Genomic DNA, 26,300 nt, shown 5'->3' on the forward strand with positions numbered 1-26,300 from the left:
AGTGAAACTCTGATGTGAATCTTCACCAAAATTTCGCAATTTCAAAAAAGATATTGGCCTCAACAGGTGATATACACTGATGAGAATAAGGACTTCATTACCAGTGAATAAATCTAAATCAGGTAATATTGCAAAGCAATAGAAAATAATAATAAAAAAATTTTCTAACAAAAATTAAAGAAACTAATAAATTAAAAAATATATATATTTAATATTATATTTTCATTTTATATTTTAAAAAAAAAATACAAGTAAACTTTACAAAAAATTTCAAAATAAATAATTTAATACTAAAAAAAATTTCGAAGAGAAAAAGAAGAAGGATAAAAAGGAAAGAGAGAACCATTAGTTTTGAAAATTGTCTCCTAAAAAAAAATAAATATAATTTAAGTTTTGATTTGTAGAGAGTCGAGGTAGAGTTAGCTCCACCTTCGAGATGATACATGAACACCACATTCAAATATCCACATAAATCTAATTCCAAAACAAACTCCTAGTAAAATAAATTTAAATAATTTTCTATGCATCACGCTTACCTGACAAGTATTAATTCACTTCGAAATATAAAATGAACATAATGAATGTCACTTTTCTCACTCTTTTTTTTTTTTTTTTTTATTTTATTTGAATTGAATATTAAAAAAATCGAATTACAATAATAACACGATTTACCTTTTTAGTTGTTATAGCTTATTTTAAATATTTACTTTTTTCATTTCTTATTATGAGATTTTATTTTTTCTTCACACTTTTTAAAACATTACTTTTTTTTATTAACAAATATTGTATTCTCTTTTAATTTTTATTAAATAAAAGAGAAATAAAATAATATTTGTTAAAGTAAAATAGTATGTAAATTTTATTGATAAAAGAATAAATCGGCAAAATAAATAATAATAAAAAATAAATATAATATATATTAGTATGGTGTAAAAATTGAAATCTATAAAAACAAGTCGCTTGTTATGCTTAAGCAATTTCTTCCGTATGGTGCTATAAAAAACAAGTTTATTTATGTCTGGCAAGTAATTATTAAAAAGAAAATGTTAAGCACGTCGGGAAATGTCGTGAATGCTGCTATAATAGTCGTTTTCATCGCGGCTAGTCCCAGGTCTGGAATGTGATGTTGAACAACACTTCCCATGGAGCGAGATCGCGCTTCCATCGCGTCGCGTCTGTCCCCCGCTTCACATGATAGGTAATTAAACGAAACGTGTAATGGAGTAACGTGTGCACTACCTACGTCAACTGTTAGCGGTATCCCGCAAAAGCTTGTTCAGTTGGATTCCATTGCCCTTGGTCGCTATGCATTCTAATCTCTTTTTCAAACATTAAAATTGTCAGAAAAAAAAGAAAAGTCTCAATTACTCCGTAATCAAAATTAAATTTTTATTTTACATAATCAAAAACTAAAATATTCATTTTATTTTTAAAAAAGAAAATTTCAACTAAAACTAATTTAAACCAAATAAAAAAAAATCACAAAATGCTTTCAAAAAAAATTTAAATTTAAAAACCACACACTCTTTATCACAAAATCTGATATCTTTCTTGTCTCAAAACAAAAATATTTGGATAAGGTAAATCAATTATACACTTTCAAGTCGTAAAATAAAAAATTTCTATCACTTTTATTAAAACATAAATGACACATAACGGACGTCAAAATATTTTATTGAAAATTTGATTTTATTATCCTACAATAATTCTTTTTTAAAAAAATGAATAATTTAAAATTCTAATATATTTATTTATACAGGAAAAATTCTATATTTGACAATAGAGTTTCTATTGATTTCGTTAATAAATTGTACAGATTACCTTTTTTTTCCAATATATAAATATTTAAAGGGGGAAAAAAAAATGAAGTGTACACGTTACGCCCCTTACACTCTCGAAATTCTATTGTAATATCATATTATGTACATATACACCTGAGATTTTTAAGTCCCAAAAAACCCATCCAACATTAGAGGTTGAGGGCCCACCCACAGTCAAAATAGGTAAAATGACCTGGCTCCCGCGTCTCTCTAGTCTGTAATTTACGATCGTTGGGCTCATGATAATAAAATAAAAAAACCAAAACCAAAACCTACGAGATCCATTCCCTGCCAAACTGTCCATGAAGACTTTCTTATATTCAAAATTATTTATTTATTTTCAAAACAACTTGAAAAAAAAAACGACATATTTTTACATGTTACGAAAAGAAAATCACTTTATAAATCTCTTTTATTTCTTTATATAGAGGTTACTTTGTTCTTACTTTTTTTTTTTTTTTTTTTTTATTTCTTTAGAGAAAATTTTTATCTTGATTTATACATGTAATTTACATTCGCTTGTGAGGGATTCCAAAAAGACCACCATGCGTGTGTGACATTTATGACAAGTTAATTTCCAAATTGAGGAGATTTAAATACAAAAATACCTCTCTGTGGGGAGATTTCATGGTCATTTAATAAAATGCTTAAACACATATATATACCTATATACAATTAAATATGATGCGTGGAGAAAAAAAATTTGAAAAGTGAGAGAATGAAAAAAAGCTCTAATTATATTATATAGAAGTTTATCGTTTATGATTAAGAAATAGAAATTAAATACGGTGAGAAGTTTAGCTACTGGTCTTGATGAATTTTTTTTTCATTCTTTTTTTAAAAGAGCTTCTCTATATATACTTGAAGAGAGTGGATTCAAAATGAGTCAGACAATTTTTAATTATGTTTGAAAACGTCATTTACGAAATTTTTAATTAAATATATACAACAAAATTAGAATTTTTCTTTTATTTTCAATAAAAAACAAATTTATTTTCTCTATATAATTTTTATTGGTAATATATAAATAGAATTTTTATTTTCAATTTCAACAAATTTATTTTTTCTATATAATGTTTATTTTTATTGATAATAAATAAATTAATTGTTCTCTTTTTATATATAATTTTTATTGGTAATAAATAATACCACAATTAGAATTTTTATTTTCAATAACTATTTTCAACAAATTTATTTTTTCTATATAATTTTTATTTTTATTGATAATAGATAAATTAATTGTTCTCTTTTTATATATAATTTTTATTGGTAATAAATAATACCACAACTAGAATTTTTATTTTCAATAACTATTTTCAACAAATTTATTTTTTCTATATAATTTTTATTTTTATTGATAATAAATAAATTAATTGTTCTCTTTTTATGAACATCGAGAGAAAACTTTTATTTGCGTTTAAATTAATTTAAAAAAAATGAATTACATTAAATTATTTATTATTTTCTCGATTTTTTGGAATTTTTAATTATTTTATTTTTAATTTATTTAAGAGAAGCTACTCTTTTTTCTGATTGAAGTTTTTAACTCTTAAAAATAAAATTTTTAATTATTCGCTTCAAGTAAAATATTGATTTGATATTAAAATAATTGAATTTAATAATTTTAATATAATATATAATTTTCCAATGTAGTGAATAAAAAAAACCTTCAATGCGAGAGATAAATTGTCAAATTAAATTAATAATTGGCAATGGGTCTCGATTTAAACGATTAAACAAAGGAACAATTTGATAAGATTCATTGAGTTAAAAAAAATAATTTGAAAAGGTGGAAGTCATAAAACTAAATATATATATTTCTTATTGCAGGTATTACAATGGATAGAAATGGTTTCCCACGACTGTTAATTGCATGGCAATCCTAGGAAAGGCAAATGATAGGACCGATTACATGTGTAATTCTTAACAATCTCATCGGTCACCGAATACGGTAGGATGTGAATAATTCACTCGATTCATCCTGGCGAAAGAGAAGAGAAAGAAGTTTTATTGAGTATTAGTGGTTTGTGCATATACACTCATTTTGAGTTAAATTGCACACATATAAAGAAAAGATATTCATCATTGTGCTGCCGTGATACACCTTAAGGCCCAGCCTTTCGTATCCACCCATTCAAACCCCACCGCTCCGATGAATCGTGGTATAGAAGTCCAAATAAGGGGAAATCCAAAGATGAATTAATGCCCCACCACTTGGGACGTGGCGCCGCCACGAGCCTTTCTGATCGTGCTCGTTTTGCCCGCTGAATTCAACTTTATATATGCTCACACGCCGATTCTTCGCAGCATCAACCGATCGAAGAAATCAGTGTGAAAAAAAAAAAACACATGAACCGTGAAATCTCGCAATCTCCCCATTGACTTTAAATGGGAGGAGTCACGATAGTGTTTTTAATGGCGGATTTTTGCGATACGCCAATCACATTTGACTTTTTATTCACCTTACAAAGAGAGAGAGAGAGAGAGAAAGAGAGTATGTTCGTTGAGGCATACGGGCGAGCACGCGAACGCGCGCGTGTCAACTTTGCGTGGGTGAACTGATGAACAAAGAGGGGAAAATAAAGAAATACATACTCGGATAGGTATATACTTTCCCTGGAGTTTGTATTGTAAGACTCGAAAGAGACGAAACTGTACAGAGAAAACGGTTCTCCAGTTTCTTCATTCATTTGTTTTTCATATTTTCTTCTTTCCATTGCAATCTTTTATTTATGAAAAAAAAATCTAAATCGTAATACCAATGGACCTAAGTAATAGATTATTTGTCAGCTTCCGTCTGACAGCTTTTCAACTTGCTTTTTTTTTCTATATATTGTGCGTTAAGGCCTTTTCAACGATCTTTAACTCTCCTTCATAATGCCTTTAATCTCTTGTCTCTTGTCAAAGATTTCAGTTTAGCTCCACGTCATCATCTTCTCGGTTCTTTTTTTTTAGAAATCCTCCTTTTGATATTTTCATCAAAATCTTGGTTCTATCCTTTTTTTTTAACAAAAAAAAAACTTTATTTCTCATTGACAAAAAAAAAAGAAGAATTTGGTATATTCTGAAAAAGAAATTATTTTCATTGAAATAATGTAAAGTAAATATTTTAAGAATCAATTAATTTTTTGGAAAAAAAAATAGTAAAAAAAAACCCATTTGCCCGTATTTGAATCAAAAAAATTTTTACTAATTTGAAGCAAAGAATTAAGAAAATTTTGTGGTACAATTAAGGAGAAATAAATGATTTGAACGCTAAACATTATTATTGAAAAGAAAATTAAAAGAAAAAATTTTAAGAGAAGCTATTTTTTTTGTAGTTTATTATGATGAGTTTTTTTTTTCTAAATTTATTTCAAAAAAAGAATTTCGAAATACTTCAGGGAATTCAGAATACTTAAATATAAATATAATAAAAGTTTAAAATAAGTCTATACACTTGTTTTATAATTCACTGAGATTTATTTATTTATTTTTTTTAAAACAAACAAAATTTATTTAAATCAATTTAGGAAAAATTGCCTTAAAATTAAATTAGTTTAAAAAATTCTTTTCTGCTTTTTATAAATGAAGTAAATAAAAAATAAAGTATAGTAAATATAATTTTTTTTGAACAATTTCGCGAATCTAATTTACTTTTCATTTATAATGAAAAAATCTCTTTCAAATATTGAAAAAAAAGTTTCTAACTTTATTTGTCTTTTCGATTACATATATATATGACTTCATTGTTTTCTTTATAAATTATAAAGGACCAAATTTCTCATTCATATATTCATATATATATAGAGGAAGCTTTGTACTTTTATCTATTTTAAAAAATGATGACCATGAACTCATACCTGTCTAAATTACGCACTTCAAATATACAACATGTGCTGTGCCATTAATTTCATTCTCCATCCTTTAAGTCATTTCATTTTGTCTTGTCGCTTTCTCCATTCTTTCCAAAGAGCACCGCTCAAGTGCTAAAGAGAAGAGCATAACTGTTGTAATACACGTGCGAGAGAATATGTCTCAAGATATATATATATTTTTTCTCTTCACATCTCCATACCTGCGAAACATTTATAAAACAAAAATTTACTGATTTTATAAAATCGCATTACATTTTTTTTTTCTCTCTCTCTATTTATAGACTTTCAGTGAAAAAAAAACAATAAAATTCCTATATTTGTTATTATGAGGCAATACTTTTTTTTCATATAACATTCGTATAACAGCTGCGAATGAAAAGTTTGTCTTGATGTTATGAACTCGAAATTCGTGTGACTTGAGTGTATATTTAGATGCGACAAACAACGTACGTTCTATCGTTATTTTTTTTTTTTTTTTTTTTTTATTTGAGAACTTTGAAGTATTAAATACTTAACGTTTTGAAAATTGGAGACATTGAAACAAAAATCATATATGTAAATATAACGATATCGGAATTTTTTTAAAAAAAGATTTAAGTAAATAACAACCATGAATTAACATTTTTTATTTAATATATAGAAATTTTTTTCAAAGTTTAGAAATTTCGGATATAAAATTTTTAATTTACGAATTGATACTTTTAAAAAAATTATATTTATTATTATATATTATAAAGAAACTAGCAAAATTAAACGCGCGCCAAATTGAGTATTTAATTGTTTGTTATAAAGAAATTAAAGATTAATATTTATCAATAATAATTTAATTTATTAGAATATTATTACATATTAAATGATAATAATGAAAATTATATATGTTTACAGGTCTCGGATTATACGACTTTTTTCAAAAATACGACTTTTATCGACTTATTTTAATAAAATGTGACATTTTTTTTTACATTTGAAAAAAAAAATGTAAATAAAATACCTTTTTTTTTAGTATAAAATGTAGATCTTCTTCAGATCTTCTTCAATTCAATTATTTAAGAAATTTTGAACTAAAATGATTCTTCACTAAATTAATTATTTTTAATAATTTTAATGAAATACATTACTAATCAAAATAATTCAAAATAAATTAAAATTCAATTATTACCCGAAATTTTAATTTAAAATCAATTAAAATTCAATAATTATCCAAAATTTTCAAATTTAAAATTTAATTATTTACCAAGTTTTCAATTTAAAATGAAATAAAATTCGCAATTATTTTCTAAAATTTCTATTCAAAATTAATTATCCAAATTTTCAATCAAAAATGAACTTAAATTTAAATTATTATCCAAAATTTCAATTAAAATTGAATTATTTCCCAAAATTTTCAATTCAAAATGAATTGAAATTCAATTATTTTCTATTAATTTTTTTTTCTTATTAAAAAATTATTATTTTTATAATAATAATTATTATTTTATAATAATATAATATAATATAATTTATATTATATAATAATAATTTTTTGATGAAAAGGTAAAATTTAGCTCAGAATAAAAAAAAAAACTAAATGAAGCTAAAAGATTATAATTTCTTCTTTTGATTGCTTCACTTGAATCTTTGGTTAAAGTTGCATATACTTCATGTATATATATATATATATATATAGAATATATTTATATACTATATTGTAAAGCGAAAGATACTATTTTATAAATTGAAATTTTTCGTTTAATCCATAAATAACGACTTACTAATGATTTGTTTCAGAGCCGCATTAACCGTAGGTGTTATATTAAAGGGATGAACGAGTCTAGATATATAATGCTTCACTGTCCCGAGGCACTTGCCGTCCATCAGAGGAGAGTCGATTATTATCACAAAAACGCTTATACGTGCGGTAAGTGCATTCTCATAAATAATTATTGCTTTCTTAATTTTCTTTAAAAGTCCCTATCATAATGATTTAATTTATAATAATATTTCAATTATATTTTTTTTCTCAATTAATAAATTTATATTTCAAATTTTTCATTGATATTTTATCCCAATTAATTATAATTTCTTGTATTTAAAAAAAAAAAATAGGAGGAAGGAAAGAAGGAAAAAATTGGCTAATAGATTTGGAATCTTTGAAATAATTGATATATGGAATATTAAATGATAATTCGAGGATATGATAATTATGATCGTTGCGGTATCATACAATTTCGCCGAAGACTTCTCTTGAGTTTCCAACGTTGCCAACGTTTCCATCGAAAAACCCAGGTGTCTTCTATGGCGTATGACTGTATCGCGTTCTCCACCCACTGAAAGAGCGGTTTTAACAACAATCCAAGAACCTGTTGCCAACGGTTTGAGAATCTCTGTCCTGCTCGTGCCGAGACTCTCTTTCTCCTCACATCGCACTAAAGTATGTTTTTTCTCTCTTTCTGCTTGAATCTTCTTCTTCTTCTTCTTCTATCTTTCTGCTCCAACGTATAGTTAGATACTTCACCGCGTAATATCACGCACTTTATCATGAGAGATGCTTACGTGTATGACAGAGGAAAAGAAAAGAGACGAAGTCTTTCTGCGTTTGTTGGAACGTTACAAGCCACAAGAGAGAACAAAAAAAAAAAAAAAAAAAAAAATTGAAACATAGAAGGGGAAAAAAGAAGACAGAATGAACAAGAAAGAAAGTATGCGGTCAGAACGAATAGAATATAAAGGGGTACGGCACACGCCACACGCCATCGTAATGGAGTAATGAGGCAAAGACGATAGCAATCGTGTAGGTTCCTTTCCACACAGCTCTAGAGAGATCAAACGTATCTTGGCCAGTGTATATATATATATACACAGGGGCCACGTAACTTGGAACGAATTGAGCAAATCAGAGCCACATCCGATGAGGTCATTTCTTAGGGGGGTGAGGAGTTATTTTTCATTTTATCTTTCCGTAAATGAAAACTATTGAAACGATGATGGCAAATAATAAATGTAATTTTTTTTTTTTCATGACGAGAAGATGAGAAAGAAAAAAGAAGAAGAAGAAGAAGAGAAGATGTCACGGCACGTGACCCCTGAGACCGACAGAGTCAACTCGCTCAAGTAGCCGCGCTCGCCCTTTGACCTCCGGACAATTTCAAATTATGTCTCCTCCGAAGCGGATATTCGTCAGGGACGAATCGTAAGGTGCCCGTATGGAATATGCAGTCTCTCTCTTTCTTTTTCACAAAATAAAATTCTCCTTTCATTGCATTGTTTCTCCAAGTTTGATGACAGGAAAAATTCATTTCAAAAGGTGGGACGCTATACGGGGACAGTATAAACTTTATATCCCTATAAATCTCAGAGAGGATGAAAAAGCTAGCGAATTTTTTTTTTTCTATAAGCCTTCGCGCGAAAGGTATAAATAATTCTCGAAGAAAACTTTTTTTTTTCATTTGTCTTCTAATTTTTATTTATATTAGTAAGATCATTTTTTTTTAATTTTAATTCCGAAAATATTTTTATATAAATTTTTTTTGCGGAAAATTTCTTCTATAAAAATTAATTTCAAATTTTCATCAAATTCACAGAAATTGATAATTCTTTTGGTGCGAGCTATATAGAAGAGAGTAGTAAATTTTGAAAATAGTAACAAAATGATTAACGATCAATTATAATTCACCTTTTAATAAGAGTTTCGACAAAGTTATGAGTAATTTTGGTTTGCTTATTAGACGTTCAGTTACTTTTACATGAAGATGAAAAACGACTAGTCGTTCGTCATTCATTTTTCTCTACTGCTCTCTATATCTCTGCTTGTTAAAACTGTTACATTCATTTAAAAGTTTATATATATATGTATATGTAGCTCGCATATAATGCACACACGAGTCTAATTATATATGACTAAAGATTCGAAAAGACAAAAGTGATATCACCTTTCATCTTGATTTTAACACATCATATTTTAATCCTTTTTAGAATTTTTAGAACCATTAATATTGAAAGAGATTTTTTAAAAAAGGCACTTTCATTATCAGTTTGTAAACACAGCAAAAAAAAAATTTTTTAACTTTTTTTTTATCGATTTGAATAATAACTATAAATTATTCCACTTTTTTTTATGCTTTTTAGGGGAATCTTTTTGTTTTTCTAATCAAAAAATAAATTATAACAAATATTTAATTTTCTATTTTTGTTATATAAATAACTGTAATATTTTTTTTTTTCCAGATATGGCCAAAAATGAGCAATAATTTTTTTTTGGTGAAAAGAAGATCATGATTAAAAATAACGAAACGAAAAAAAAAAAAGTCGAAGAAAAGGATAAAAGAAGCGAGGAGAATTTATAGCTCTCAAGTAGCAAATGGATTTAAATTTGAATTCGTCTATTGCGATATTAATGTGTAATGCTGCTAAAAAGGTACGCTTACTCTTGTGGGACTTGAAAGAAGTGAGGCGAAGTAAAGGTAAGAGGACTTGTTTAGCCCACGTAGGATAGTCTAGCCACATATGGCGTGTGTCGCTGCCACCATGAGCCTGTTTATACCGCACAGGACATGAGTAGGGGATGCGTATAGAATAAGCAGCTCTATGACTCCTTATATCGTTCTTCTTTCTCTTTCAAATATTGAAAAACAAAGATGTAGGTAGGACAAACATTGATACTATATATATATATATATATATATATATATTCTACATATTTCCAACTAACAAGTCGTCTCTTGAAAATTACTTATCGCTGCACAATATATATTTTTTTTTTCCTCTCTATCACTGACACTCTTGACATCATTTACATTGACATCATTGTCGCTTCGGCCAATCATCTCGATTGGCTAACTTCATTTGAATAACGCTTTGCAAATGTCCTAATGATATGGTCATTTAAATATCACGTATCGCGAAACTTGGAAAATTTTACTAATTAAAAAAAGACGATGTTAGATATTTAATTATAATTTTAATAAAAAGAAAAAAAGCGCTTATTAATATTAATCATTCAAACTTTTTCTAGAGAAAAAAAGAAATTTATAGTTTTTACGAAAAGAATTTACAAAAATTAAATTTTTTCTAAATAATCTGGAATTATAGAAATTTTTATTTAAGAAGAGGGATCAGTAAAAATCGCGTGAATTTTAGAAATATTTAATTTTTGTAAAAAATAAAATTTCCAAAATTGATAAAAATAATTTTATTTTTCAATTAACGGAAAAAAATATAGATTAACTATTTATTACTTACAAAAAGCAAAAACTAAAATATTTAAAATTTTTGCGCATCTCTAGCAATGTTTTTCTTTCGAAATAGAAAAAATTACTACTGAATTATAGTATAAAGAGTTTACTTCGGAAATAATATTTTTTCTATTTTCGGAGCAAAAGTTATCGGAAATGTGGATAAATTCTTTACAGTTTAGGATTTACTTTGGAAATAATAAAAATTTATATTTGTTTTCCATTTTTCTCTGTGTAATAAATAAAAATAATTTTAGATCCTAAATAATCGCAAAAAAGAAAATTATCACCTATTAATAAAATTAATTTCGATAGGCTGAAATTACTCTGGTCCCACTTCTTATGCAATTATTTAAAAAAGATATTTTTTTAAATAAATTTTCGAATTTGATCAAAACTGAATTTAATACAGAGAAAATAAATACATTTAAAAAACCAAAATAACTTAACGAATATTTGATTACATTTTTCAATTAATTTTTAAGCTTAAAATCATACTGTCGAATTAGTAAAATATGATTTATTTTTTACAGTGAAATTAAAGGACAAGCAGAAATATACCTTTGGGAAAATTTAATTATATAATTATCGAAGAAAAAATGAAATAATTTGAAGTCATCATCATCATCATCATTATTGAGAAAAATGAACCATTTCCTCTTTCTCGCAAAAAAACAATGTGTATTTTCAACAAGATCATCTCATTTACGGTCAGCAAACACGTCTTATATGATCTGCAAAATAATGCTTTCGAGGCTAACGTTCAATCTTTAGTGGGAGAAAGAGAGAGAGAGAGTGAGCTATATGGTTAAATCCATATAGAATTGTGATAAAATTGGTACAAGCTTCTCTCTGAGTATAGATATTTAGCATGTGGATTATCATATTCATTTCGCGTGAGGCGCGCAACAATCATCCGAAAATTATACCAAAGGAAAGAACCATCTTGCGCGCAGCGAATAGACAAAGTACCCATGGAGTACATTGTCTTCATACATATATATATATATATATATGATGCCGTATGTGTTCCAAAGAGAGAAGTTGCGCTCTCTCGTGCGGGGGTGCGCCCACGCCAATGACGTCACCCGGCGAACGTTGCCAGTCTTACCAAAGTGATGGACGTACTGGTGTGCGTGTCCAAGAGGGAGGGGAAAGTAATGAAAAGGTAGTGGGAGTAAGGTGGATTACGGAGGGAAGAAAGGGTATAATCGCGACCAATGGGGTGGGACTCAAAGAGGTTGCGGGACGAGTTCTGGAAGAGAGGAAACCAACGTGGCGGGGAAAGCTCAGTGAAGGAATGAATGGAGATTGCAAGAGACGAATGAGTTGACCAAGCAAGGTGGTGAAGGGGAAATGAGAAAATCAAGAAGAAAGATGATGATAATGATGAAGAAAAGAGGGGAAAACTAAAAGAAGAGTGGAAGAAGAAAAGTATAATATGGAGAGGAAGACTCATATAGGTAACCGTCAACAGTATCGGGAGTAACCCCAGGGTGATGTCGACGACACGTGACGTTGGCAAATCTTGTTTTCTCTCTCTCTCGCTCGTACACCGGACAAGTTTGCGCGCGAGCCACTCTTTATTAGTCTAGCGCGGACCATCGCGAACCCCTGCCCACTATCTTGGGCTCCAGTAAAGAAACTCGTGTGACAGACTACAAAATATAATTACAACGTCTTCGATGACAGATAAGGAATAAGACACATATACAGTGCACGGTTGATACATTTTTTTTGTTTTTTAGTGCTGTTTCGAAAAAGTGTATGTGTTGAATTTCAATCGAGGGATTGAATACGGTGTGTGGCTGTGTGTGACATGTACGGCCGGTCATTGTTGTTGACAGCGACCGGTGAGCCTTCTTCTTCATCATTGGAAGTGAGGTCGAGGTCTAGGGAAACTAAGCCGATCGGGGCGACAAGTTGAAAAGATGCTGGCGCTCGCGATGCGACGCGAACATACCACTGGACGCAGCACAAATTACGATCCTTCAACACCACTTGTTGGTTTTGATCATCTACAAAGTAATCCATTCTCTGGTGGTGGTGATCAACCATCGGAAAGTAGAGTGCGCGATATACCATCCGAGACTGAAGGCGATGGTGAACTTCAGGAATTTGTTGACATTGCCCAAGTGCAACAACTCCTTCAGCAGCAACAACAACAACATCAGCAGCAACAATCAGTTGCTGCGGCTACAGCTGCTTCAGCGCCTTGCATATGGGGCACAGTTTATCCTCCACCGCCACCAAATATTGGATACACTCATCATCATCATCACCATCATCCACCTCCTCCAGGTAAATTATTTTTTTTATCATCAAAGATTCATTTTGCAAAATGTTCTCCGTCTTTTCTTTCTTTTGAATCTCGATCAAGGGTTGCCACGGGTCAGGGATTTTCGAAAAATATCAAAGAGTTATGAATTGTTAAACAAAATTCAAACTTGGAAGAAAATAGAGAAATTTAATTAAAAAATTTTCCATGATTTTAAAAAAAAATTTTGTCGAATGAATTCAATTTTTCTGTCAACTTTGTTGATCGAGATTCAAAGTTTCGAAGAGATTTAAAAAATTGTTTCTTGAATCGATTCAATAACAAAAAAATTAAATTAAATTTACTTATATTAAGAAAATATTAAAAATAAATTAGTCATTTAAATCAAAATTATAATTCTCTCACCATTTTAGAAGAAGAAAATTTGTGTTCATCACCTCTTTTTTCAAGAATATTTTGCAAAAATGATTCTTTCTCTTCTCTTTCTGTATTTTCTCAATCATTATATATAAATAAGGTACTTGAAGTTCTGAAGGTTCGGATAAATATTTTTTTTTACCATTGTTTTGTATCCTTTTTCTACTAAATTTATTTTCCATTAAATTGAATTTATACTTTTCTCCTTTTTTTAATTCGAAACATTCAAAAAAAAAAAAAAGGATATTTTTTCAGTGAACGTTCAGAACTTTAAGGAACATTTTTTTTTCTCAAATGAACAATTTCTCGGCTACTGCCTGGCACACTCCACAATAAGTCACTCCTATCTCTGAATAATCTTACGGCACAAAATCGTCAGACACTGAATTCTTTTTATCGTTTCATTTCTATTGTTCTTCTCTCCTCTTGCGAGCCTTCGAATTCACATATCGATTTCAACGATAAATTTTATGCGCACGTGTATATTATTATTGGTATGGGTTATATACGGAAGAAGAAGAAGCTTTCTGTTAAATTCGCCATTCAAACAGAGTTGTTCACAATAATTAATTATTTTTATATGAAACGTTCAATTATTCAATAATCTTCCATCTCGAACAAACGGAAAATTCGAAAATGATCTGAAACAATAAGAAACATAAAAAATAAGTTTATATTTAATTATTTTTAATTAATTAAATTATATTTAAATGAAATTAATTAAATAGAAAAAAAATAATTTTTTTATTACTTAATTTTTGTCATGAAATAATAAACAATTTTTTGATAAATCTCTTAAAGATTGAAATTATAACTTTATTGAAATGTAAATGTATCTTTGAAAAATGAATAATTTCTTGTTAAATTGTTTGCTTGTATTTAATGAGAAACATTGAATTGAACGTGAAACTAGTAATTTGGAAAAGGTTTTTGTATATACGTCTTAACAATTTATCATATTAAATAAAATACCATTCACAACTTCCTACCAATTATTAACATTTGTAGCTCTGGCATAATCACAACCATATAATTTCTCCTCGAAGGGGTAAATCGATTACTTATAGCCATCCTTAAGGCATTTGCATGTATCGGATCAAAAGCTTAGGAAGCGATATTAATTAAATAGAATGATGAAAGATAGCCTTGTCCGTTATAAATGCAGTTACAACTCGCGATTGTAATTTACATTTTACAAAAAGGATCAAAAATTCAAATTTTAGAGAGAAATGAATATATAAGAAAAGGAAATAAAAATATTTCAAATGTCCAAAGAGTTTTTATAAATATATATATATATATATATACGTTGCTCGAGATTAGTTGCTATCTTGTGATTCAGAGAAAAATATGATATATTTAAAGCACAATTGATAAGGAGCACAATAGTCTCGTTAAAACGATAAAAATTAAAATTAAAGGATGTTTTTTTTTTGAAATACAAATTTTGTTTCGATTAGAAATATTTTTCTACTGACAAAAAAAAAATCTTATTTTCTAATATTAAAATTTTCAATCGCAAAAAATCTTCAACAGTCGTTAATAACAATTTTACGACATATAAAAAAAAAGAAAGAAAAGAAAAAGAAACAAAATTTGTATTTCCATTGTGTTTGGTTATATTTATATTGTAAGCAACGATAAAAGCACACGGAAAACATTTTCAGCTCATCGTAAATAAGATTCGTCACCCTTAATCGTCTGGTATTTAATTCCCCCCATGTTCGTCGTCGTCGTCGTTCTCCTTCCTCAAATTATTTTCGGTCGTCGAAATAAAATGTGTTACACGTCACATAAAATTCAAGTGAACATGAATTTAAACCAATTAGGCTTTCTTTTATTTAAAAAAAAACAAAGATACGAAAATATTTTTTCAATTTTGACAATACAATATATTTTGGAGACTATATCAAAAAAAAAACTGATTGTCTCACCATATTCTAAACCAGATGTCACGATAATTCTTTTAAAATTACCATAACATGATAATTGGTTCAAATGTGGGCGAAAATTGACTTTATCCTCGGCTTAATATTAGTCCGAGACTCAATTAACAAGATTAGACGAATATTCTGGTCATTGTTCGAGAGGATTTTTTTTTCATCTTCTTTTTTGAGAAAAAAAAATTATAGTAAAATGTTAAAATGCTATTAAAATTTTGTAACTTTTTTTTTTTTGGGAAATTTAAATTGATCTCAATTTGAAGCGAATTAAAAATGGAAAATTTTTTAATAATTTCTAGTGCAGTTTTTTTTTTTTTTTTTTACTCACAGGAGTTGTTTCATTGAAGAGAACTGTATATCTTAAATCAAATTAATGTGTGGAGAAATCGAAATTTATATGAGTGTAAACACTTCTAGTCTTGAGTGTGAATATACACGTGTAGTGAACGCAACTGGTAGTAGCTATTGGTTTTATCGTTCACTGATGCCAGAGCATATGTGTCTACGTCAACTAAAACTGATAAGAGAGAAACCCATACGTACATCAATGACGTTGACTTGTGTTTCAAATCAAAATGATCAATCGCTCCAACGTTTTTTTTTTCCCCTCTCTTTTTACGTTAACTTTTTTTTTGCACACAATCTCGCTCACATCTTCAATATTATAGATTTCAATTCTGTAAAAAAAATCCAAGTAAATATCTGCATTATTTTTAAATAAACTTATAATTTATATTTTATTGAACTTACAATAATTTTATGAAGTTTATCGATTATCATCAGAAGATAGAAAAAAATGAATTCATAGTTATTCGAACAATATCAGTCCTCCTACCTGAAAAAGAAAATTTTTTTTAAATCAGAAAAAAAAAATTCAAATCCTCATTAGAGCAAAATGCGAACAGGTTAAACGACGCAGTTTGATTGTCCCACGCTCATCTCGCGCGCCCACCCATCCAATTATAAAAATTTATCAAAACAAAAGTCATCGAATCAATCAGACCTAAAAATTCTTTGATCGAGTTTTTTTTCTTCAAATAATTAGTTTAAGATTGAGGTGTTTTTTGATTTTTTTTTAAAGCAATAAATTTGCTATATACATATATGCTTATGTATCACTAAACACACTATATATGATAAATCCTGTTTTTAAGCAAATCAATGTCATTTCTACTTTCTAACGCTGACAAGAGTACACGCCTTGTTTATGGGTCGTTTGGAAATTGTGTGGCGCTTATAAAATGATCTAATAAAATTGCTAATTAACTTATCGAAGAGCGCTTTCGTTTATTGGATGTTTTTCTAGTAACGATCCTATTCATATATATATGAATCTCCATACTCGTTGTATATAATATGAAAGTGTCATAAAATTGACAAATTGCTTACTTCCATAAACGAATATTGCGCTTTGAAAGTCCAAGAAGCTGTTTTTTCAATTAACATATTTATATATATGGGGCATTCCACGGGAGATTTTCATTCAAAAATTTTTTTTCCCCGAAACATTTTTTTCGAAATCTGTATGAAAAATAAGGATATACGTATTTTTTTATTTTTTTATTTGATAAAAATGAAGGAAGTTATGATTTTTTTGAAATTTAACGTCAACGATGGAAGTGTGTTTTTATGAGCCGAAAGTTTTGAACGTTCATATGAGCGAAATATTTTTTTCAATCAATAAATTATTAAAAATTATGATGTCAATGTAAAATAAAACAGTAAATTAAACAATTATTAAATTAATAACATCTTTTTAGATATTTTAAACAATATTTTGTAATAAAATTTGTATACTTAAAGAAAAGTTGCAAAAAGAATTTCGTTCATATGAACGTTCAAAACTTTTGGCTCATGTGTTTTTGGGACATTTTTTAATCTATTGTTCTAATAAATTAAAAATTATGCTATATATATATGAATTTTGTTGATTTTTTCTTAAATTGTTCAAATATCTGCTCAAAAATAACGTATACCTATAAGAGAAGTAACAAAAAAGTTGAAATTAAACTCAAAAAGTGAGTTTTCTCAAAAGAGACATTTTCGATTTTTAATTTTTTTTTTTTGCATTACAATCTCTGTGGTGACTGAAGAATTTTTTCCCCTATCTGCGAAAATGGTACTTTTAGTTTTTAAGTTACTATTTACAATTTTTAAGCTCGACGCCAACGATTTTTAGTATGTTTTTATGAAAATTAAGAAAAAAACAAATGAATAATAATGGAAAAAGGTTATATTTGTAGAAAAAATGCTTAAATTCTGTGAGCCGTACTAAAAAAATTATAAATAGTAATTTAAAAACTAAAAATACCACTTTCGCAGATAGGGGAAAAAATTCTTCAATCAGAAATTGTAATGCAAAAAAAAAAAAATTAAAAGTCGAAAGTGCGTCTCTTTTGAGAAAACTCACTTTTTGAGTTTAATTTCAACTTTTTTGTTGCTTCTCTTATAGATACGTTATTTTTGAGCAGATATTTGAAAAATTTAAAAAAAAAATGAACAAATTTTATATATAGCATAATTTTTAATTTATTAGTACAATAGATTAAAATATGTCCCAAAAACACACTTGACGTTAAATTTCAAAAAATCATAACTTCCTTTATTTTTATCAAATAAAAAAATACGTATATCCATATTTTTCATATAAATTTCGAAAAAAAATGTTTCGGGGAAAAAAAAATTTTCAATGAAAATCTCCCGTGGAATGCCCCATATATGAAAGACTAAAATATAATTTTGATATTCTGTTGAGCTTTTTAGCATGTAAAATTTTATATTTACATTGAGAAAAATTTGAATTTTGAATTAAAAAAAGGAGTAATAAAAAAATTAAAATATATATAATTTTTTGGAAGCTGCGACTAATTTTTCAGACATTTATTTTTTTTTTTTTTTTTTTTTTTTTTTCTTTTTGCTTGTGAGAATAATAGTGTGAGAGCCCCCGGTCGTAAAATGCCTCTTATATGGGAAGGACTTGTCTTGCGGAGGCACTGTACAAAAAAGACGCCGGAAGCGATCGTTAATCGAAGAGCTCAACGAATGACTACTTACAATTAGCAAAAACGTGCGAAAGACTCGTGCGCAACGTGACTCATCGCGTGTTATACCAGAATCAAGGGCTCTATATATATACATGTATATGTTTTGAGACAAGAGACATAATACACGTATACATACACATCTAGATAATAGGCATATATACGCGTTTAATAAAAAAAATAAAAAAAAAAAATAAATTGCGAGAGAACGCGAGTGTAGTCACGCGCGGATGCACCTCTAGATATATACTATACTTGATTCTACAATGCTATGATTTCCTCGGGTGGTCGCGTGCCACCGGCTTCTCTCTCTCTCTCTCTTTCTCTTTTCCCTCCGCTTTTTTTTTCCTCTCTTCTTATCTCCATTTATAGTTGATTATAATCATTTACCGTGAGCGATAAAATTCTCTTTCGAAAATTGCTTTTGAAAAAAATTTTTAATAGACTCGAAGTAATAAACCTTTTGCTTCGAGAGAGAGAGACCTTTCTATATGTATATATAATATATATCTATACCCGCTTTAATGAATGTGTCGTTTGATGGCTAGACCAGAAGATACAAAGGAAAGTTGAAGCACATGAAAGTTGTTTTTAGTTATTTGCGGTGGTCTCGAGAGTTGTTTTTTCTTTTTAAATTATAAAAAATATTTTTTTTTTATATAAAAAAAATTTCCCAAGAAAATTATCATTGTTTTGAATTTGGGAATGAGAAAAATTTGAAAGAAATTTGAATTTTAAAAATAAAGAAGCATTGTTGCAAACCAAACCGCAACTTCTTGTAAGCATCTTCAGTATTGCGCAAATAAACAAGAACATATTGCACGAGGTTCAACAACGGAAAGACATTATAGTTTAAAGTACATATGTGCACTCAGGAATAAGAAGGAAACAAGTCATGTACAGGCTTACGTCAACACAAAGATTCTTAACCTACTTGGACATTATCATGGTGACTTTACACGTTACTTCAAATGCACACTATAAATGTAGAGATATATATTCTCTAAATTGAAAACAATTCTCAAAATGAGTAATAAAAAAAAAAATTCTATCATTTGAGCAAAAATTACTAATTTGCGGATATATTTAAACATTCTTTCTTCAATTTGCCATATTTGAAAAAATAGAAAAATCGAATTTTGTCACGGAGCGTTATAAATTGGTTTTCTAAATCCCTGGCTCAAATAACAATTTCATTGTATAAATCGTGTGCGAGCAAAAAGAACTCCCTTTAAAAAAAAAATTATTCTATTATCCTTTTTTTTTTTTTTTTTTTTAATCATCCTCTCTGCGTATATTTAAATTTTTTTTTAATCTCAAAAGTTTTTCTTCTTTAAATTTCCATATCGAAAAAAAAAATCTCGAATCTCTAGCTGTGAGAAGGTAATACGTTAGTTAAAATTCGACAAGAAACATCTGACTCATCGTGATATAGAAACGATAATATAAAATCATTGTGGTATTTGGGGATGCTGGGTAGCTCAGGTGGTTGCGTGGCGGCTCAAAATAGTGGCTCTCGCCCGCGCAAACCTAACGCGACTCGTGCCGCGAATAGCACGCGCCCACCGTCTCGGTCAGCCAGGATAATTTTAGAATTTGTTGTGCCACGTTACACGAGCAACGATGTGCCAGTACACATGATTCGATTCTTCTTGAAGACTAAGAAGAAGAAGAAGAAGAAGAAGAATGTAAAATATTGAAAGAAAAAGAGACAGGACGATAAAGAAGAGTATGTGCACGCGAGAAAAGTAGGTAGGGTAAAAAAGAAAGAAAAAGAATAAGCAAGAGAGAAGAGAATCAGGCGCGTGGCAACGCGAGTGGCCCCAAATAGGGCATCAGGTGGTTGCGTGTTTCAATATACTGAAATCCCTCTGTAATGCGAGTTATTTTACACGCCTGTAATTTCTTCGAGTCCAAAATTAGCGTAAAATTCTTCTTTCAATCAACTCATTAAATTCGTTTATCATTTTTCTAACTGCGAACTAAATCAATTTTTTTTCAAATAAGAAATTATTTTATGAAGAAATAATTATTTTTTATTATTATAATCTATTCATTATTATTTATTTATTAATATTTATATCAGTTATTTCTTTTATGAACAAATTACTATTTTTTTAAAATTATTATAACGATTTTGCAAAAACTTTTGCTAAAAAAAATTCATAGTATTTACTATTTCCAGATCAAAAGTTTGGGAGAAATTCCTGACAGCTTAGTATTTACTTTGAAAGTAGTAAAAAATTACTTTATTTTTCTCCGTGTTCATCAAAGTTTTTTTACATGTTAAAATTAATTTATTAAAAAATGGAGCTAATTTTCAATAGAATTTAATTCAAAAATTAAAATACTTTTCAAAACAAAAAATATATAAATAAAATTAATGAAATAAATTATATTGTAATTATTTGTGATAATTATAATAAATTAATTCTTATATATTCTTGATAAAAATTAATTTCTTTTTTATTTCGGAAAAACTGTTTAAAGTTTATTTTACGCTTCTTGCTATATTTCTTCTATGCCTGCAATGTTTTCTCTTCTATCCCCTTTAAGAAAAGCAAGCGTTAAATTCTACATTTTTTTTCTGCTTTTTTTCTTTTATTTAAAAACGAATAAACGAAAATAAAATCCTAGGTACAATTTTAAATTAAAGTTAGAACCTTCAATGGGAAAAAAATTACTTGATCAGAAATAAATTTTCAAATTCAGTGAAGAAATAAAAACATTCCGAATTTTTCAAACTAATTTTCCTAATCTCGCGCGATACAAAATTTTGAATTCACAAGTATAATATAAAGTGGAATATATTTTGCACACCCTCTATTTATTCGAGTATCGAGTGCGCATGTTTCGGTCCAGACGAGAACACACTGAACATCGCGGTCAATTTCGAAAGCCGCAGTCTGTCTCAAAAGTTGAACCAAATGGTCCATGGGGGCAATAAACAAATTTTGTTTTTCAAAAAAAAAAAAAACAAAAAAAAAATTGCAAAAATAGATCAAAATAATATGAAAGAATTGAAAATTTGTAATAAAAAAAATCAAATATATATATATATTATGCCAAGTGGTCCATGTCGAGGTGAATCGAATCGTGATACTTCTTCTCGCGTGCAGTTGCGAACGTTCACATACACATAGAGAGCGGCGTGGGTGGGAGAGCGGTCGTGCGCCGCAAATCTACGTCACAAGCATACACGACGTCACTGGAGAACCGAAGAAACCAAGATCGCGGCGCGGAACGGGGAAGTGCAAGCATAAGTGGGGGGAGAAAAGCACGAGAGGAGAATATTACCAGCATATACACACTCGCGTATAGATAGGTACGGAGAACGAGGATTGGCTGGCAACCGCTCGGCGCTTCCAAATATGGGACAGTCTTCGTGGTCCATTCATAAAACTACGGGGCGCGCCGTCGCTTAGCTCAGTTCGTGCGCGACCCCCACGCATCGCGTGTCCTATACAATATATCCGCGGGACCGATTATATACACACATACAAATACACGCACTTTGCGCGTCGAGGCCACGTACACTTGCATACATATATATGCATATACACACAAGTGCGTTTACGAAAATAATACTGTGGCTAGCTTTTGAATCCGGCTTGAATCTTTCGCTGGGGCTCTCAACTTTGACTCACAAGAAATATTATAATGATACCAGAGTTTCTCTCGCGTGAATTCCTCCCCCGCGTATAAATATTTTCCCTCTCCTTTATTCACAAGGAGGACACAGCATACTTGAAAAGAATTTCGAAGGAGGATTTTTCACTGTCAATAAAAAGAAGCGGCGAGAAGACTTGGTCTCGGACCCGGTCGGTTCGTCGACCGGTGCGATCGTGCGACGAGAGTCTCGTCAAACGAGAAGAGGAGGCAAGAAACGGAGAGAAGAAGAGTTCGGGTGCGAACGCGGGCGGGCAAGCGAGCGCGTGCTCACGTCACTTTCGTTCTCGGACAGTGGTGGTGTTCTGCTCATAAAGAGAGAGAAGAATTTTTCGTTATTAAATTTTCCCAAAAAAAAAGAAATTTGTGCTTCTAATAAACATTTATCAGAGAAATAGGATTATGTGATTTTTGTGTGCTAATTTTTGACTTATTTCGGAGTGGCAAGGTAAGCTGAGAATTTAAAAAAAAAATAAAAAATAATTGAGTTGAAAAATACAACAGCAGGCGAGGATACTTGCGCTCCTGAAGGGATCGCTGGTCCAGGAGGAAGACAACATTCAACCTTTCAGAGGATGACGATGGACGGTATGGAAGTTATGGGCTCGCAACCCCATGCTGCCGCAACAAGTCCCTTTCTTCTGTCTTCTCCACCCTTGGGGCATCATCATCATCATCATGCAACTTTTAATTTACAAACAGTGCAATTGAGCTTTGACGCCTGTTTAACGTACAATGCAGTGACGTCGGCCGCCGGTCTTGGCGGTACATCGTCTCTCACAACAAATACATCATCCCTTACGGGAAAAGCCGCTGTACCAACTCTCACTCTTGGCAATTGTACTCCTCTTCATCATCAGCAGCAAGTCACATCCTCTGAATCGCCCGACGGTCAACAATCCCATCATCGTGATCATGCCAATCATCACGATCATCATCATCCGCATCATCATCGACACGAGGATCATCATAGACTACATTCCGATGTTGATGCACCCACTTCGCCAAGGGATCATGACAAGAGGCATTCACAAAGACTTGAGGATGAACGTGAACGCATCACCGATTGCCATGATAGTTTGCAGGATCAAAACGAGAAAGACAAGGCTGGTGATCTCAATACACCGGTTACCACCAGCAGCGATTTGCCCTCCTTTTTCGGCCCCTCCGCCCTCGTCGAACCACCACCGATCACAGGTACCAGTTTCCTTTTAAAAAAAAAATATATAATCAATCATCTACATTTTTTAATTTACCATTTAGAAAATATTTCCATACAAAAAAAGAGGAAAATGATTCATTATTATTAAATAAGAAAGAAAAATTAAATTAGAATATGAAATTTGAAAATTAATAATAAATTGAAAAAGTGGAAATTCTCTCTAGTGGTTGAATTTCACGAAAAGACCGATGACGTAGTACATCACATGCGATGAGAAACTGCTAACATCGAACCTGCCTGCGACGGATCAATACTTGGCGACCCCGACATTCAAGAGAGACTCTCAGCTAGCCTTCTATACACCACCCCCTCCTCATCATGCGTGGTTCATTCATGCTTCTACCCTAACCCCCACCCTTACTATGATTACCCCCCACTCAATATCAGCCGGCTTTAAACATCATTCCCGGGTGTGTTTCCACTTTTTCACTGAAAAAAAAAAAAAATCAACTTTCTCTTTCCTCTCTCAAATTCATTCATCTCATAATTTTATATGCCATCTCTCTCTCACCATATCCACCCACAATATTGATTACACAATTATGTTAAATTGTCATTGAGATTTCATTTTTTTTGTTTCTCAATTTATCAATAATTTTGATGAATTTTTCACTTGAATTTTGATATTTACTTACCGGAAATAGTAGACGGGTTTTTTTTTTCCACATTTTAGTAAGGAAGGAAGTTCCAGAAGGCAGGATGCAGGCGATATTTATTCCCTGATAAGAACTATTCTCTATCGCTTTGACTCTTCCTGCTCGTTGTAATGAAATATCTCTCTCTGTAAAAAAGAATCAATACATTAAAATGAAATTCAGTTTTTATGGAATAAAATTAAACGAATTATTTGTGTGTGATTGCAGGTGGTTTAACGGGAGATGATCTCTCATTGGACGAGCCAACAGTGGAAGATGATAATTCCGCGAGTAGAGATCGACACCATCATCAACAGCAGCAGCAGCAGCATCATCATCACCATCATCAGGAATCACAGGATCATTCAGTAGGCGCACCCTCCACGAGTCCAGTGTCTCAGCATCAATCTCAAGACGATGTTGATCGTTGTAATATTCTTCAGGGCGGTGTTATTCTTTATTCAGCGCCACATTCAACGTCAACAGTTGCTTCAACACCATCGTCGAGTGTAAATATTTGTAATGTACCAACTCTCACGTATCGTGGTGTTTTCACAACAACCTGCACGCAATCCTCAACGTTGAATAATCTACAAACACCGCAGCAGCAACAACAACAATTACAACCACAAACTCCAAATCAAGAAATTTGGGGTTCCCTTCCATCGCCTACTTTAACACTTACCGGTCAACCTTTTTTGCATCCAACTCTACACACCGGTCCATATGGTGGCGAGACTGTGGAATTATTACAAGTCGATTCAAAACCCACAGCACCTCCCGGATATCACGATACACCGAGTTCCACATCTTCCGGTTGGTTGACCGCTCACGAAGAAGCCTACGATCCTGGGTTATTGTCACACCATCATCAGCAACATCATCCCCATCATCACCACCAACAGCAGCAGCAGCAGCAACACCACCAGGAACCAACCCTGAAACAGGAACCATCACCTGGTTATTCAACGAACGTTCCACCTCAACAACAACAACAACAACCATCGTCAAATCAAACAGCAGCCGGTGTTCAACTTGCCGAATACAATCCAAGTACCTCAAAAGGTCACGAGATTCTTTCACAAGTTTATCAACAGAGTGCATTACCTCTAAGGCTAGTTCCAGTAAAACCAAGAAAATATCCAAATCGTCCAAGTAAAACCCCAGTTCATGAACGACCCTACGCATGTCCCGTTGATGGTTGTGATCGACGTTTCTCACGTAGTGATGAATTAACACGACACATTCGCATTCACACGGGACAAAAACCATTTCAATGTCGAATATGTATGCGTTCATTTTCAAGAAGTGATCATTTAACAACGCATGTACGAACTCATACAGGTGAAAAACCATTTTGTTGCGATCAATGTGGACGTAAATTTGCAAGAAGTGATGAGAAAAAACGACACGCCAAGGTTCATTTGAAACAGAGGCTAAAACGTGAGGCGACACATTCATCATCATCATCGTCGTCATCGCGAAATCATCATGCAGCATCATCACCATGTAATCAGTAATGTAATATTGTATAATGCCCGGTACCCAGTCACACAAATACGAGATAATCCCGGGCACAAAGCTATATATTTTTTTTTTTTCGTGTTTTTTAAACACAGATATATATACAAACATACATTTGATCTCGCAATTGAAAAAAAAAAATACATCAAGTATTATATATATACGAGTTGAATGTTGATTGATATTTGAATTTTCAAATGGAAATTTTGTTTCGAATTGCAATATTTTGTAAAGAAAAAAAAATAAATTTCTTATTGAAAAAAATATAAAAATTTACAAAATAAGAATTAAATGCAAATTTAATTAAATCATATGAAATTTTGGATTAAAAATTTTAATTTTCAAAATCCGGAGAAATATTTTTTTTTTTAAATTAATTTTAAAATCAAATTCCCGTTGAAAGAAAACCATTTTTAATTAATTAAAAAAAATATACGAGAAAATGAAATTTTCTCAATAAAACATAATTTTCAAATTAGGAATTTTGTTTCGAATTTTAATAGAAATTTAATATTTTGTAAAAAAAATTTTCTACAAAAAGATACGGTAATTTGCAAAATAAGAATAATATAACAAATTAAATGCAAATTCAATTAAATAAAAATTCATTCATGGTAGGAAATTTTGTTTTATTAAACATTTTACTTTTTAAAATTCGGTGGAATATTTTTATTCGTTAAAAGA

The 26,300-nt window shown here is 30.2% G+C and overlaps 1 protein-coding gene and 3 long non-coding RNA genes across 4 annotated transcripts in view; 1 reads left to right on the top strand and 3 right to left on the bottom strand.

Moving 5' to 3' along the window:
- On the top strand, nt 1-25,983 carry LOC127276654 (zinc finger protein sens-like). Its single transcript, XM_051297250.1, has 7 exons — nt 1-122; nt 3,651-3,771; nt 7,445-7,574; nt 9,881-10,070; nt 11,421-13,188; nt 22,740-23,432; nt 24,321-25,983. Exons 5-7 carry the CDS (start codon nt 12,819-12,821, stop codon nt 25,610-25,612), a joined length of 2,355 nt encoding a protein of 784 aa, XP_051153207.1. The 5' UTR covers nt 1-122; nt 3,651-3,771; nt 7,445-7,574; nt 9,881-10,070; nt 11,421-12,818; the 3' UTR covers nt 25,613-25,983.
- LOC127276658 (uncharacterized) lies at nt 13,194-16,823 on the bottom strand. The gene is made up of 3 exons (XR_007842231.1): nt 16,276-16,823; nt 16,069-16,202; nt 13,194-14,223 (listed from the first exon to the last, which is right to left on the bottom strand). It is a non-coding gene; the product is annotated as an uncharacterized LOC127276658 (long non-coding RNA).
- On the bottom strand, nt 23,303-24,314 carry LOC127276659 (uncharacterized). Its single transcript, XR_007842232.1, has 3 exons — nt 24,093-24,314; nt 23,691-23,886; nt 23,303-23,443 (listed from the first exon to the last, which is right to left on the bottom strand). It is a non-coding gene; the product is annotated as an uncharacterized LOC127276659 (long non-coding RNA).
- LOC127276660 (uncharacterized) overlaps nt 24,909-26,300 on the bottom strand; it is an 11,706-nt gene continuing 10,314 nt past the window's right edge. The window contains exon 3 of the long non-coding RNA XR_007842233.1: nt 24,909-25,030. This is a non-coding gene — a long non-coding RNA (uncharacterized LOC127276660). The remainder of the gene's footprint in view (nt 25,031-26,300) is intronic.

Source organism: Leptopilina boulardi, unplaced genomic scaffold (assembly GCF_019393585.1).
Source record: "Leptopilina boulardi isolate dan_hultmark-lab unplaced genomic scaffold, ZJU_Lbou_2.1 LbouV2_150, whole genome shotgun sequence".
Lineage (NCBI taxonomy): Eukaryota > Metazoa > Arthropoda > Insecta > Hymenoptera > Figitidae > Leptopilina > Leptopilina boulardi.

Excerpts from the sequence above, each read along its gene's own strand:
- LOC127276654 (XM_051297250.1), top strand. The coding sequence starts at position 12,819 with ATGCTGGCGCTCGCGATGCGACGCGAACATACCACTGGACGCAGCACA. Across the intron at positions 13,189-22,739 it reads CCATCATCCACCTCCTCCAG|CAGGCGAGGATACTTGCGCT; the intron begins GTAAATTATTTT and ends AAAATACAACAG. Across the intron at positions 23,433-24,320 it reads CGAACCACCACCGATCACAG|GTGGTTTAACGGGAGATGAT; the intron begins GTACCAGTTTCC and ends GTGTGATTGCAG.